The sequence below is a fragment of the Tupaia chinensis genome, unplaced genomic scaffold, assembly GCF_000334495.1.
Source record: "Tupaia chinensis unplaced genomic scaffold, TupChi_1.0 Scaffold000143_1, whole genome shotgun sequence".
In the NCBI taxonomy this organism is placed as follows: domain Eukaryota; kingdom Metazoa; phylum Chordata; class Mammalia; order Scandentia; family Tupaiidae; genus Tupaia; species Tupaia belangeri.
In genome coordinates, this window is record NW_006159613.1 from 345,920 (window position 1) to 361,397 (window position 15,478).

At 40.0% G+C, this 15,478-nt stretch overlaps 1 protein-coding gene across 1 annotated transcript; it reads right to left on the reverse strand.

Annotated features, from left to right (window-relative positions):
• Window positions 1-8,022: 8,022 nt before the first annotated feature.
• Window positions 8,023-9,638, reverse strand: CUNH8orf48 (chromosome unknown C8orf48 homolog). Its single transcript, XM_006172331.2, has one exon. The coding sequence runs from the start codon at window positions 9,636-9,638 to the stop codon at window positions 8,826-8,828; it is 813 nt and encodes a 270-aa protein (XP_006172393.2). The 3' UTR covers window positions 8,023-8,825.
• Between the last annotated feature and the right edge of the window lie 5,840 nt (window positions 9,639-15,478).

The following is a 15,478-nucleotide window of genomic DNA, read 5'->3' on the forward strand; positions in this document are numbered from 1 at the left end:
GTTTTGGATGCTGGAGGCCCAGTTATCAGTGGGACATCTTCCTTTCTCCCCAAATGGCTAGATCACAGGAGCCATGGAGCTGTCTGCCTCTTGAAGAAGCAAACACGTGGTTTCTTATCACCTGACCTGATAAACTTTGCATTTCCGATATACTGGACTCTCTTAGGTACAGAGTTTGAAGAAAAGGTACTCATTACTTTTTAATTGATTTAATGGCAAAAAAGTACACATTTTAAAGTTTGAGCATCGAGAATTTTTATCCCAGTTCAAAAGTCACCAATTATTTCTAAAATTAACAATTCAGATGACTTTTTCTATTTGAGAATGTAGATTGCCTAAAAATATCTGTTTATATTATTAAAAATAATACCGTATTAGCTTCATACTTCTTGGGAGATGTATTGTCAAAAGCCTTGCACTAACTTACCACCACCAAGAAAAAGAATGCATAACACTTCAAAAGAAAATTCAACCCATGGAGAGAAAAATTACAAAAACCAAGTACATAAAGGCAAAATTCTGACAATGAACAATATGCCAACAGATTATTTTCTTCTTTTGAGGAAAAAGACATGCTACATATCATTATTTGAAAGCACTTGTTTCTTTAGGAAACTTTCACTGAGCACAATCATTTGTGAAGCATTGTGCTAAGCTCTGTGAATATATTGTAAAATAATCTGTAACCTAGAGATGCTTCTATCAAGTAACAGAGAAAAACATGTTAATAAGACACATGTTAAAATGTAAATTTCTACTTATGTCATCAAGCATAGAGGCTACAGTCTTTAATTCGGATTAGTGAGTGCTTAGGGCTATGAGATGAGTTTAAAGAAGAAAGATTTTAGTTTGGACTAGAGAGTACACCAAAGCACACAATAACATAAATAGATTAAGGAGGAAATGCCACTTTTACTACTTCTATTTATCCCACCACTGCAAGTTATAAAGAAAAAGAAATTCCAGGAAAGGCAAGGAAAAAAGAAATTCAAATTAGAAAGGAAAGCATAACATTATCTCTTGCAGATGATATCTTTTATCTAGAACACTCTTAAAAAAAAAAAAAAACAATGGAATTCAGCGAGCCAGCAGGTGGCGTGGTGGCTAAGGTGCTGGACACTCCCACATGGCCAACCAGAGTTCGAGTCCTAGACCTGGTGGCTTGCTTTCTCATTTTCCCTCATTCTTCCTGTGTCTCTCTCTGATCAAATTAAAATATGAGAGACCAGCAATTAGCGTAATGGCTATGTCACTGGACTCCCATGTAGTGGACCATGGTTCAAGTCCTGGACCTGGTGGCTTAAACTCATGCCACGTGTGTGTGCAGGAGTGCCCAAGATCCTGTGAGGAGAATGGAGGAGAAGGGATTGCGGAGTAGCCATCCTCCCTGGGGGGTGATTTCTCACTTTCTGTCTCTCTGTCTCACTCTGTCTCTCTGGCAAGTACACACACCCTATAGCAAAAAAAAAAAAAAAAAAAAAACTCTCAAAAAACATAAAGTACAAATGAATGAATAAATAAAATTAAATAATTATTTTTTAAAAAATGAATTTTTGAAAATCATTAGAGATAATAAATGAATTAGGCAAAGTTGCAGGATACAAAATCAACATGCAAAACTATATCCAGAAATGAACAATATAGTTACCAAAATAATAAAATACTCAGGAATAAATTCAACCAAGAAAGCAAATGTACACTGAAAATCATAAAGCATCAATGAAGGAAACTAAGTAAATAAATAAATGCAAAGGTATTCACATGCATGGAGCAGAAGACAGTATTAAAATGATAATAGCACCCAAAGCAAGATACAGCTTCAATGTATTCTCTGTCAAAATTTCAATGATGTTTTTTGCAGAAATAGGAAAACCCAACACTAAAATTCAAATGGAAGGCCAAGGAACGCTAAATAGCCAAAATGATCTTGCAAAGAAAGAATAAAGATGAAGATTTCACATTCTGTGATTTCAAAATTTTGAATTAAAGGAAGTTTCAGACTTCCTTATTTCAAAAGTAACTCAAAGCAAAATAAACAGCATGGTACTGGCATAAGGATAAACATTGAGACAATGGAATCCAATTTCAAAATAAACCATCATTTTTATGTCAAACTGATTTTTTTTTTTAATGATGCTAAGACCAGTCAATGAAAAAAGAACAGTCTTCAACAATGGTTCTAGAAAAACTATATCCATGTGCAAAAGAATGAACTTAAACCTTTACCTCACACCATTAAAGATAAAAAATAAACAAACAAAAAGAACCCTCAAAATGGACTAGTGACCTAACCATATGACATAAAATTACAAAACTTGAAGAAGAAAACATAGGGGTAGGTATGCATGACCTTAGATCTGGCAATAGTTTCTTAAATATGACACAAAAATGTACAGGAAAAAAAGGAAGAAACAGAAAAATTGCGCTTCATTAAAATAAAAACCTTTCTGCATTAAAGGACACTAACAACAGACTAAAAATAATAATCCACAAAATGGGCAAGAACATTTGCAAATTAAATATCTGGTAAGGGACTAATATCCAGACTATATAAATAATTTCTATAACTCACAAAATAGACAATCAAATTTAAAAATAGGCAGAAAACCTGGGGTCCAGCAGTTAGCATAATGGCTATGTCACTGGACTCCCATGTAGTCGACCATGGTTCATGTCCCAGACCCAGTAGCTTAAAACTCACACTGGGCACGTGTGCATGTGTCCCCAAGATCCCGAGAGGAGAATGGAGGAGAAGGGATTGCGGCGTGGCCATCCCACCTGGGGGGTGATTTCTCGCTTTCTGTCTCTCTGTCTCTGTCTGGCGAATACATGCGCCCTATAGCAAAAACCTCTCAAAAACAAAAAAACAGGCAAAAATCTTGAACAAACATTTCTCCAAAGATACACAAAAGGCCACTAAATGCATGAAAAGAAGCTCAATAACAGTAGATATTAAGGAAAGGGAAATCAAAGGGTAATGAGGAATCAGTTTATACCTATTAGGTTGGGTACAGTTTTCTTTCAAAAAAAATAGGAAGTAAGTATTGGCAAGGATGTAAAGGATCTGGAGCCCTTGCACATTGTTGGTGGACAAGTAGACTGCTATGGTTGCTATGGAAACAACTTGGCAGTTACTCAAAAGTTACATGTAGGACTAGTCCCTCATAGCAGATCCCACATGGCAAATCCCAGTTCAAATCCCAGTCCTAGATGAATAAAAAACATGCCAAACATATGTGCATGAGTGGCCAAAATCCTAATGGGATGCATCGAAAATGGAAGAAAGGGATTTTGGCATGACCTGCTCTACTGGAAGTTTTACTGTCTCTCTCTTTCCTTCTCTCTCTCTCGCTCTCTCTCTCTCTCTCTCTCTTTCCTTCTCTCTCAGCCACTGGCAATTAAAAAAAAAAAGTTAAATGTAGTATGACTCACCAATTTTACTTCTAGGTATAGACCCAAAGAATAGAAAATCAGTACTTGCATGCTAATGTTCATAGCAGCATTATCCAAATAGCCAAAAGGTCAAATCAACCCAAATGTTCATGAACTGAATGGATAGTCATACATGTAATGGATACTTTTAATGAAATATTATTCAGCCTTAGAATAAGTGAGGTTCTGATACATGCTACACCAGGGATGAATCTTGGAAACATTTCTCAGTAAAATAAGCCAGATGCAAAAGAATAAATTCTGGATGATTCCACTTACTTAGAATAAGCGAATTCATTGAAACAGAAAATACATTAGCAGGTACCAGGGACTGTGGTGAGGACAGAATGAGACGTTACTGGTTACTAGGTTCAGAGTTTCTGTTTGAGGTGATGAAAATTTTGGAAGCAGAGGTTACGGTTATACAATATTATGACTGTAAAGCCACCAAATGGTACTATTAGCTAAATAGCAAATTTATGTTATGTATATTTTACAAGGAAAATTGCAAAAATAAAAAAGGTGCAAAAGAGAGAACATGGTAAACATTTGTGTATGCATTTGATAAAGAAGTGCTTGACAAGCACATAAACTGGGGCCAGCAAGTGGTGTGGTGGCTAAGACACTGTACTCCCACATGACCGACCGTAGTTCGAGTCCCACACCTGACTGCTTGAAACTCATGGCAGGTGAGTGTGTAAATGTGACCAAAATCCCTAGAGGAGAATAGAGGAGAAGGGACTGCACCAGGGGTGATTTCTCACTATCTCTGTCTCTTTAGTGAGTGCACATGCTGTACAGCAAAAACTCCTTTAAAAAATACCTAAGAAATTAACATGGGTGGTTATTTATAGTTAACATGAATATGTAGCCTACACATTTATGAGGTTATGTGTAGGGAGTGGCTAGATCTTGGTAAAAACTAGTAACCTTTAAAGCAGGCATGGTCTTGGTGCTGACACTGCAGGAAAAGAAAAAGCTCTAATAAAGACATGATCTGCACCCAGGGCAGTGTAGGTGGAAGGAAGCTGTGTACCAGCCAGAGAAGGCAGGAGACACTTATCTAGAATCACAGCATGCAAGATGCTCCACAGCTGATGGAATCAATAATAGACAATACCTGGCTCTGCTGTAAAAAGAATAAACCTGAGCATTCTACAGCAGAGACACCCAGTCTGCCCGATCCCTGCTTTCTCTACTTGTCAGTCTGTTCTGTCTCAATCCATCAGCTGCTCCCACTCAGGTTCGCCTACCACCTGCTCCCACTTAAGGTTCGTTTTGTTGGGCCAGGGCAGTTATAGTTAGACTTAACGGGGTTGTTCTGGTTAAAGTATAGAAACACTTCTGTCCTGGTTGTTAAATGGCCACTCCTCAACTCCCTAAATTTTCTTCACCTCTGCTCTCATCCCAGGATACCTGACTGCCCCCACCCAGAAAGTAGTTAATCCTGGTAGGGCAGGGGTCTGCCAGGCCAGTGAAGAATAACAGGTTGGAAGAGATTATGCATACTAAATCTTTTAATATCTTTGTGATTTCTGAATCATGTAAACACATTTATGATACTAAAATTTAAAAGCCGGGAGAAAAAGAAAGTTAAGGGAATCTAAGCCAAACACATGTCTGCATTTAAACCATATGGGCACCAACAACAGAGCTCAGAGAAATGCAAGGCCTGCATAGAGGTTTAAAGACAGTGGAGTATGAGTGGGGTGGGGGAACAACAGATTAAGTAATTAAAAAGGTAAATTTGAGGCCAGCAGTTAGTGCAGTAATTAAGGCACTAGATTCCCACATGGCTGACTCTGGCTTGAGTCCTGGACCTGGCTTGAAAATCAGTCCATGTATGTGTGTATGCCTAAAATCCCAAGAAGAGAAAGGGATTATGACGTGGCCATCCCTGCTAGGGGTTTATTTCTCACTTTCCAATTCCCCTCTGCCTGTCAAGTGCACATACCCTGTTGCAAAAAAATAATAATAATAATAAAACAAAATAAAATTTAAAAAAAGGAGTTAAATTTGGATCCAATATTACACAATCTCTCTGTGGAATTATTTCTATAATAGCAGTAAACCACTTAGAGTTGTTACATTTTGTTCTTAATTGTGAAATGACTAAAACAAATTACATATTAAGAAAAGGTAATTCTTGGAGCCAGCATGTGGTGTGGTGGTTAAGGTGCTGAACTCCCACGTGGTCAGCCACAGCTAGTGTCCTGAACCTGGTGGCTTGCTTTCTCACTTTCCCTCTCTTTCTCTGTGTTGTGTCTCTCTCTGGCCAGATTTTTAAAATAATAGTAACAATAAAATTAAAATGTAATAAATATTTTTTAAAAATATAATTCGTTTTTTTTTGGAGAGGTTTTTGCTATAGGGTGTGTGCACTCGCCAGACAGAGAGACAGAGAGACAGAAAGTGAGAAATCACTCCCCAGGGGGGATGGCCACACCGCAATCCCTTCTCCTTCATTCTCCTCTCAGGATTTTGGGCACGCATGCACACGTGCCCGGCGTGAGTTTTAAGCCACCGGGTCCAGGACTCGAACTGCGGTCGACTACATGGGAGTCCAGCGAGATAGCCATTATGCTAACTGCTGGTCCCTAAAAAATATAATTCTGAATGTAGTGAAGAGGAAAGTAGGAATGGGAAGGCAAAGATGATGAGGAAAGTGATGAAATGGAACTCAGTCATGGTCAGAATGTACTGAAGAGGAGAGATTTAACAGTCTTGAAAAACAGTTTGGGGTTGAGTTAAAAAAAGAAGACAGAGAAGATGACTAAGATTTCTAGCTTGGTAGACTAAAAAGGTACAATATGACCTATAATGGGGGGACTCTAAAAGGAAAATTCTCGCTTTTGATTATGTAAGGTGTAAATATACAGATGTCAAAGGTAAAATATGACACAGTATGGATTTCAAAAAAATTATTATAAAAACGGTAATGATTTTTTCCATTTTATTTAGAAATAACTTACTAGGAGGAAATATGCTAAATTTTATAGGCAAAAAGTATCTTTATACATAAATGAAGTTTTAACTGAAAAGGTAATATTGGAAAATGACACAAAGATTCTTCTGTGCTGATTCTTGCAAAAGAATTTATTTTTTCACTGAAGTAATTCATGTTAGACATGAAGAAAAATGACCTTCAGATAATTCCACTAATTCTAGAGTTTTTAACATTTTTTGTTTTTCTTTTTTGAGAAGTTTTTGCTATAGGACGCATATACTTGCCAGAAAGATGGAGAGACAGAGACAGAAAGCAAGAAATCCCCCCCCCCCCGGGGGGATGGCCACACCACAATCCCTCCATTCTCCTCTCGGGATCTTGGGCATGCACGCACACGTGCCCGGTATGAGTGTAAGCCACTGGGTCTGGGACTCAAACCGCAGTCCACTGGGTCTGGGACTCAACCCGCAGTCAACTACATGGGAGTTCAGCGACACAGCCATTACGCCAACTGCTGGTACCGAGTTTTCTATCTTCATAGAGAAAATTAGTAATAAGTTCAGTATGTCAGAATGCCAACTAATATTTTTCCCCAAATACGTTTTTTAGGTTTTTTTTTTTTTTTTTTTTTTTTTTTTTTTTTTGGTTTTTTTTTTTAGGGAGTTTCTGCTGTTTTTGCTATAGGGCACTTGCGCTCGCCAAACAGAGACAGACAGAGAGACAGAAAGCGAGAAATCATCCCCCAGGGGGGATGGCCACGCCACAATCCCTTCTCCTCCGTTCTCCTCTCGGGATCTTGGGCACACATGCACATGTGCCTGGCATGAATTTTAAGCCACCAGGCCCGGGACGCAAACCACGGTTGACTACATGGGAGTCGAGTGACATAGCCATTATGCTAACTGCTAGTCCCCCCAAATATGTTTTTGAAATACTATGGTATTACTCAGAGCATGATACTGTTTCCTCAGCATGGAAGTGAGGATGAACAAGAGACTTCATAAAATATTCATAACCTAAATGGCATTTTATGTCATTTGTTCAAGCATTCTTCCTTCAATTCTCTGTCTTACTTCCACTTCTATTCTTCCCCCCAACAGCTAAACTTTTCAAGGAGTATTCTATATTCACATTCTTTACATCCTTTCATTTATTCTTCAATCTACATTGCCTTCCTACTCGATTTCTGTAAGTGAACTTGCTACTGCTGAAGTCAACAGTATCCAACACATGAACAAGTCATTTTTATATGACCTCCCTGATGTATTGCTATATTCAGGAAACCCATTCTTCTTGAACTATGCTTTTTCCTTGGTCTCTATGACAACATACTTTCCTGGTTTCCTTTAGTCTTCTATGATAATTTTTTTCTCAACCATTTTTTTTTTCTGAGTTCATTCTCCTCTACCCAGCCATTAATTGTTGGCATTTCTTTTTTCTTTTTTTTTGGAGAGGTTTTTGCTATAGGGTGCGTGTGCTCGCCAGAAAGACAGAGAGAGACAGAAAGACAGAGAGAAACCACCCCCCCAGGGGTGATGGCCACACTGCAATCTTTTCTCCTCCATTCTCCTCTCAGGATTTTAGGCACGCACACACACGCGCCTGGTATGAGTTTAAGCCACCAGGTCCTGGACTCGAACCATGGTCAACTACATGGGAGTCCAGTGATACAGCCATTATGCAAACTGCTGGTTCCAGTTGTTGGCATTTCTCATGTGCTGCTACTACCGCTGCTTTTATTCTCAACCTACTCTCTCCCAGAAGCACTCACTACATCTATGGCTTCAATTTCCAACTACAGGTCAATGATTTCTTCACCTGCTCCCCTTTATTTCAAACCTTCAAGATAAACAATACAAATTGCCAATGTTTCCTCACTTTCAATGTGGATGTCCCAAATACACCTCAGTTTACTCTTATCCAAATCACAGTCTTGATCATTCTATGAAACATGACCCTCTTCAAGTTTTCGTATTAATTTTCACTCATGTAGGTACCCAAGTCAGAATCATAGCATTTTTAATACGTACCTTTTATTAAACTCCATAGCCATTTCATTACCAAAGACAGTAAATTATTACTCCCCAAGTATCACTTACATCTTTGTACATCTTTCTTTCTACGGTCAACAACCTAGTCCAAACTACTAATATCTCTCCCCTGGATTGTTGTCAAGTTTCATTAAGCATTCCAGTTACTACACTGCTTTCTATAACCTGAGAAATAAATTTGGATTAAAAAGTTCTTAGCCCTCGATTTGTTAAGAACGCATAGACAATCTTAAGTTAGTTTCCAAGTGACTGTAGATGATGGTAATTACTCAAATACACAATAGGAACATCTGTCCACATTCCACATAATCACTGAAAATCTGCCTCACTAAAGTAAACCTCTTTAGAAGTGGCAAAGAAAAAGGGCAAGTGCGATTTCGTTCTTGCTACATCTTCTACCCTGTATTGGACCTTTCAAAACCAGAATATCCGATCTGACTTCTCTCATTCAGTCTTTTCCAGATTATTTGGGGGTCATCTGAAAGCCTGGGGAGGCCCTGGTGAGCTTCCCCAATACGGGTGAGAAAGTCTGTCGTATGCAGATGCTCATCAATTTTCTCCTGGAGTAGAAGTGACTCCAGGAAAGTCTTCTTCTGTCTCAGGAAGGTGGACTGGGCCAGCTCTGCTCTTTTCTTGTTACAGCTGGGACACTGAGAGGGTACGTGTTGCTTAGCTGACCGCATTTGCTCCGGTGCTGTCCGCATGTTTTTAAAGTAGATTCTGTTGAAAAGCTCCGCAGGGATGGTACAGTTTAGGGGCTCGCTCTCCGAGGTCCCTGCAGCCGGCCTCTTGCTCTGCTTTTGATGTCTGCAGCTTTGTCCCTCCTGAGACTGCACTCTGCGATGGAGCAGGTTTACCTTACCGGTGCAGAAGGACTGGAGGGCGCGCAGGTCCTTATCAAACACCTGCGCGATTCGCGCGTCGAGGTCGGCGTCCAGCTGGTACCGTCCGGGGCGAGTTTCTCTGCGCTGGAGGTGGGTCATCCGTTTCTCATTCCACTTCTCATTTCCGAAGCCTGAGAGCTGGGGTGGTCTGTCTCGCCGTTCCAAGCCTGTGGTTTGCCCTCCGCTCCCCCGCGGGCTCCCGGGGCCTGGGGGCCAGGACCGCGGCTCTGCGGGGCTCAACGACCCGGCAGGGCCCCGGTCAGTGAAAGGCGCGCGGGACCGCTCCGACGGACCCGCAAAGCCGCGCTCCGACGGCCCCGCCATGGCACTGCGTTTGGGCCGGCGATTCCCCTTCTCGTCCTTCACCGCGCCCCGGGCAGACGGCCGTCACGCTGCAGCGCGCTCGGCTCCTCTCCCGCTTCCCGCCGGTAACGACGCACCCAGGTTGGCGAGGGCAGAGCCCACAGCCGGGGCGGCCCGCACTTCCGCGCCGCGACTTTCCCGCAACGCCGGGCCGCTGCCCTGGCAACACCTCGGCCACGTGGCCCCGCCCTCCCCGGCCGCCTCGCGCCCACTGCGCCTGCGCCTGTCCTGGGCCTGGTTGCCGCCTTCTCAGCAGCCGCCCTCCTATACGCCCGCCCCGCTCCCGCTGAGGCTGGGCCTGCACCTAAGCCCTGTGGCAGTAAGTTCTGCTCCTGAGTTCAGATCTTCTGAGTGCAGAGCTTTTTTTTTTTATTAAATATTTTATTCTTTTTTCTTTTTTTCTTTTATTTACTTATTAATTTATTTACATTTAATCACGTTTTTACAGTGTACAACATTTCTTTTTCCAGCACAAATACCATACATATCAATAAAGACAAAATACATTACTATATCCATTATCATCAGGAAATAGCTTCCATTTTTTCTCAATTAAGCATACTTTTACTTGTTTTTTCCTTCCTCTTCCCACTCCCTTTCTTCCATACTAAACTTTTTTTTCACATTTTATTGATTCACAAAATATCTTAAACTAAAAGTATGGACAAAGCTATAAACTAGTGACCAGTGCACTGTAATTTCCTTCTGAAATGTTTTTCCTGTCTCTATTCCCCTTTTACTAAAGAGAGGTATGAACTAACTTATCTGCAAAAAAATGAGGTTAATCTCAATTTGGTCTGTTATTTGCACAAAGCCCCATAAGAATTCAATTTCTGGGGACCAGAAGTTGGCGTAATGGCAATGTTGCTGGACTCCCATGTAGTCGACCACAGTTCAAGTCCCGGACCCGGTAGCTTAAACTCACGCCAGGCATGTGTGAGTATGTGCCCAAGCTTTTGAGAGGAGAATGGAGGAGAAGGGATTATGGCATGGCCATTCCCCTGGGGGGAGGGAGGGGGCGTGATTTCTCACTTTCTGTCTCTCTGTCTCTTTCTGTCTTTCTGGCAAGTGCATGCTCCCTATAACAAAAACCTCTTTTAAAAAATCGATTTCTGATACAACACAACAGATACTATTGTATTATTGAATTTATGCAAATAACCATCCTGTCACAAAATGATAATGTTCACATATATTTTCCAATTGTAAAGGGGTTCGAAGAGAGAAAAGTTTGTTTCAACTTTTTAAAAATTAACCAATTGCTGAACGTATCAACAATTCACAAAAGAATCGAAATCCTTAAATCTGAAAGGCAAAGCATAAAAAAAAATCAGTAATGTTTTCGACAAAAGTCATAGAATTCTATTTCACCAATTCAGTCGCATGTAATCTCTCTTTTGTTGAATTTGCAGTGTTACTGTGGTCTGATTTTTCTGTTTAAATTCTGGAAAGTAACATTCAACATTATTATTGATAGCTCAAAACTCCTCCCTATCATTAAGCTGGACTTTTTCTTGGTCATCGTTGTTCTCTTATTTCTGTCTGCCTTTAGTTTTCCTGTATAGCACTCTCTTCAGAACTTCTAGAAGAGCTGGTGTGGTGTTGGTAAATTCTTTAAGGTTTTGTTTATCTGAGACTGTTTCCAGCTTTTCTTCCCATTTGAAGGATAATCTTGTCAGATACAGTATTCTTGGCTGAAATTATTTTTCACTTAATACCTTGGATATATTTTCCCATTCTTTCCTTGCTTGCATTGTTTCCTACGAGAGGTCTACTGTTAGCCTGATGGGCTATCCTTTGAAAGTAACTTGACATATCTGTCTTGCCAATTTTAGTATCTCACCTCTGTCTTTGGTTTTGGTCAATCTGACTATGATGTGCCTTGGAGAAGATCTTAGATTGATTCTATGTGGGGTCCTTTGTATTTCTTGGGACTAGAATTTGAACGCCTCTCTAGGTTCGAAAAATTTTCTTCCAGGATTCCATGAAATAGATTATCAATGTCCTTAGTTTTTTCACCTTCTGGGATACTGATTATCCAGATGTTTGGATGTTTCATGGTATTTAGTATTACTCATATATTATTCTCATTTTGGGAGTTATTTTCTCAGTCTTTTGGTGAATTTTTCTCAGTTAGAGATTCTATCTTCTACAGCTGAGATTCGATCTCCTGCATGTTCTGATCTGCTTTTAATACTTTCAAGGGAGGTTTTGATTTTCTGTATTAAGCTTTCATCTCTAATAGTATTATTTAATTTTTCTTTATGATATCTATTTCCTCTTTCCAACCAGGCAAGAATTTTCACACCTCCTGAAACTCATTGTCTCTTTTCTCCTGCATCTTCTGGAGTTCATTGTCTCTCTTCTCTTGCATCTCTATTAGCTTTATCACTATGAATATTCTAAATTCTTTATCTGACATTTTCACAAGTTCTATTGTACTGTCTGTGGAAGGGCTGTTCTTTCCTCTTGGAGGAGATATATTTTCTTGGTTTCCCATATTTCTTGTGCTTCCACAGTGATTTCTGGTCATCTAATAATGGATTATGCATCACTCCCTACTTTCTGAGTGTTAGAGGTGTGCGGGAAGAGATTACCTACAATATTTCTGCAGTTCCGTTTCCCTGATCCTCATCAAGCAACCTGTACTTTTGTCGATGGAACTGGGTATTAAAAAGGCCTCACAGTTTCTAGAGAATAGGTGCACCAGAGCTGAGCTGTGGGGTTTCAACTAAGAACTCAGAGATGTGTGGAAGGAGATGAGCTGTGTGCTCTGCAGCTCTGGGTATCTCCCTGCTGCTCAATTTGCAGTCTCTCTTCTCTGATTTTCAGTCATTTGCTGGTTTATTCACATTTGGCTAATTTGTTGGAGATTTCTGCTACTGTTAATTTATATGCATCACTTAACTGTGAGATACTTCTATGCCAATTTTGCCTCTACTACTGTGTTTTGCAACATAATAACCACAGAAAGAGATCTGAATTCAGATTTATGAAGTCAAGTTTCTCCCTTTCTGTAGCAATTCTGTGGGAGTTGAGGTTTTCTACGGCCATAAAAGTATTCAGATGTTTTGCTACTCTGCACCTACACCTGACCAAACACTCAAAGTGTGGAAATATGCTTCGCTAGGAGTTGAGCCGGAAGAGTCCGGAGCTTTTTATAATAGCACTGGAGAGGAGACTGTGAGCACGGATGTTTCCGTTACCAGAAGAGTGGAACATATGCGAGCACATGAAGATAGAAGTTCTGTGGCAGATTGGGAAGGGTATGCTCTGCCTAAATGCAGCCAGGTTTTAAAACAATAAAACCAAGCTGGCTAAGATGCACAAGCCAAAGCTTGTCACTTGGCTTGCAGGCTGAAGGCTGCCTGTTTGTAGATCGAGTCTCAGGATGAAAATCAGATACTGAAACCATTCTGTTAAAAACCTCAGCACGACTTCCAGCATTCTGACAGCCTCACGGTTCTCCCAAGTCTGTTTCCCAGTCCTTATAGGGACAGGCAACCCCTGACTGGCACATCAACAAGCCCTCCTCACTGTGTGTATGTAGCTCTTATACCCCTGAGTCCCATTTCTTACCCATCCTGTGCCCAAACACATTCCAGCCTTTCTTTCATGGTTCCCGGTGATGTGTTTATAGGAGTGTTTGACAACAAAGGGAAAACCATGGTAGAGTTTCCAACTAGCAATCAGCACATGCATCGTAGGTATTCAGCACATCTCTGTGAATGACATGAAGGGCTGTGTAAACAGAAATACGTACTACCTCACATGGACCTGATGGGGTTTATGGAATAAATACTACCAGTTCAGGGAAATCTAAGCTTCTTTTTTCCTTCCTGAGATAATACACATAAGTATTGCCCATAATATCCTTTTATAACAAGCCTTTGAAAATCACGATAGAATTTAGTTATGGTTCTGGGACAAGCAGTTAGTATAATATCTATGTCGCGGAATTCCTGCATAGTCGACCGCAGTTCAAGCCCTGGACCCGGTGGCTTAAATTAATGCTGGGTGCATGTGTGTGCATGCCATTCCCCCTGGGGGGTGATTTCTCACTTTCTGCCTCTCTGTCTCTCTCTTTCTGGTGAGCACACATGCCCTATAGCAAAAACCTCTACAAAAAAAAAAAAGAAAAAAGAATTTAGTTATAGTTCTCAAAAATTATAAAATGTTAACTCTGGAGATAGACATTTTCTAGGTCTCAGTTAACGAGTTTAGGTCTTAGTCAATATTTGAGATAATTTCAAGAGAATGGCTCCACTCTTAGTCCTCCCCCTCCCCATTCTCCCTAGTATTATTCAGGTCTACCAAGATATATTTAATATTATTCTCCAAATGTTCACTTTGATAAAGAGTCAAAAGTCTAGAATATCCAATAAGCATCTCTCAAATATGAACCAGATTTATATTGAAGATGAGTAGATCTTAACTTCATTTATTCAACCCAAATTATATTCTATCATATAAAAAAGAGATCATTTGTACATAGCTCCAAGATTTTCATTTTTCATTTTTATTCCAAACCTCTTCCTTATGTTCTGTACATTTGCACAGTCGTATTTACGAATATTTTATTATACCACGATTTTCCCATAACACTGCATAAAGGAAATGTACCTTCCAGTCTATTATTATCAGCCACCCCATGGCACAGTTGCTTGAACGTGGTGCTTTGGGAGCTGGGTCCTCCGTGGCCTACTGCATTTCAGCAAGGTGCTCTGGGGGACACACCAGGCAGGTGTGCAAGTGTGCCCTCAGACCTGGCAGGATGCAGAAATGGAGAAAGGAAGATTGCAGCATGGCCCATTGAGGAGTGCTCTACTGCTATCTCTCTCTGTCTCTGTCTCTCTCTCTCTTCCCCCCTCCCTCTTCCCCCTTTCTCTCCCTCTCTCTCTCTTTCTGAAGTGTACATGTCATCTAGCAATTAGAGAAAAAAAATTAAATAAAATATACTTAGATCTTCTAATGTGCTACATATTTAAGGTAATCTGCCTTTAAAAAATAGCGTAAATTTCTCTTGATGTTTTAAAGTTATTTTAAAGATAACTTTGTTCTAGAAGCACGTAAATTTGGGTGGGTGGGGAATCCTGTAATTAACAAGTTTCTTTGTAATCAAAATAACCAAGTGGACTTAATGTTTCATCTTCTAAAAAATGTGCTATCTCGGGAAGTAAAATAGCTTAGAAGTCTATCATTATTAAATAAGATTTGTGAAAACAGAGGTCGAATTTTGATTTTAAAGATAGAAGTTTAAAATAACTTTAATTTTTCAATTCTATTACAGAGTGAAATTTAAAGGTGACTGCACTCAAAATCCATTGTTTTCTAGCTATGAAATAAAGATATTTACCTTCTTTCTTCCTTGTATGTGAAAATCATCGGTAATGAGTATGTAAGAAGAAATCTCAAAACATTTTATAAGCAGTGCTGGCAAAAACATATCGTCCGCATTATTTAGAAATTATTGAAAGAATTTTGAACAAGCATGATGTCTTTTACTATATTTTTATTGGATATTTCAAGTGAGAAGAAAAAATAGAAATGTATAAGGAGCAATAAAGGGGAAAATGTGGGCAATTGCAACTTCCTAACTTTCCTTAAAAAATGTCCATTCGTACTGACGGGTATAAGTGACCCTACTCACAGTACTGGGAGTGCATTGGTCAGGGTCTTCAGGAGAGCACCGTCTGACATGCTCAACAGTGTAGCTTTTATTTGAACTGTGCAGTCGGGCAGGTAGATCCCACTCCCTTAACCACTGTGCCATGGCGCTGGCCCCGTTTATTCTAGATCTT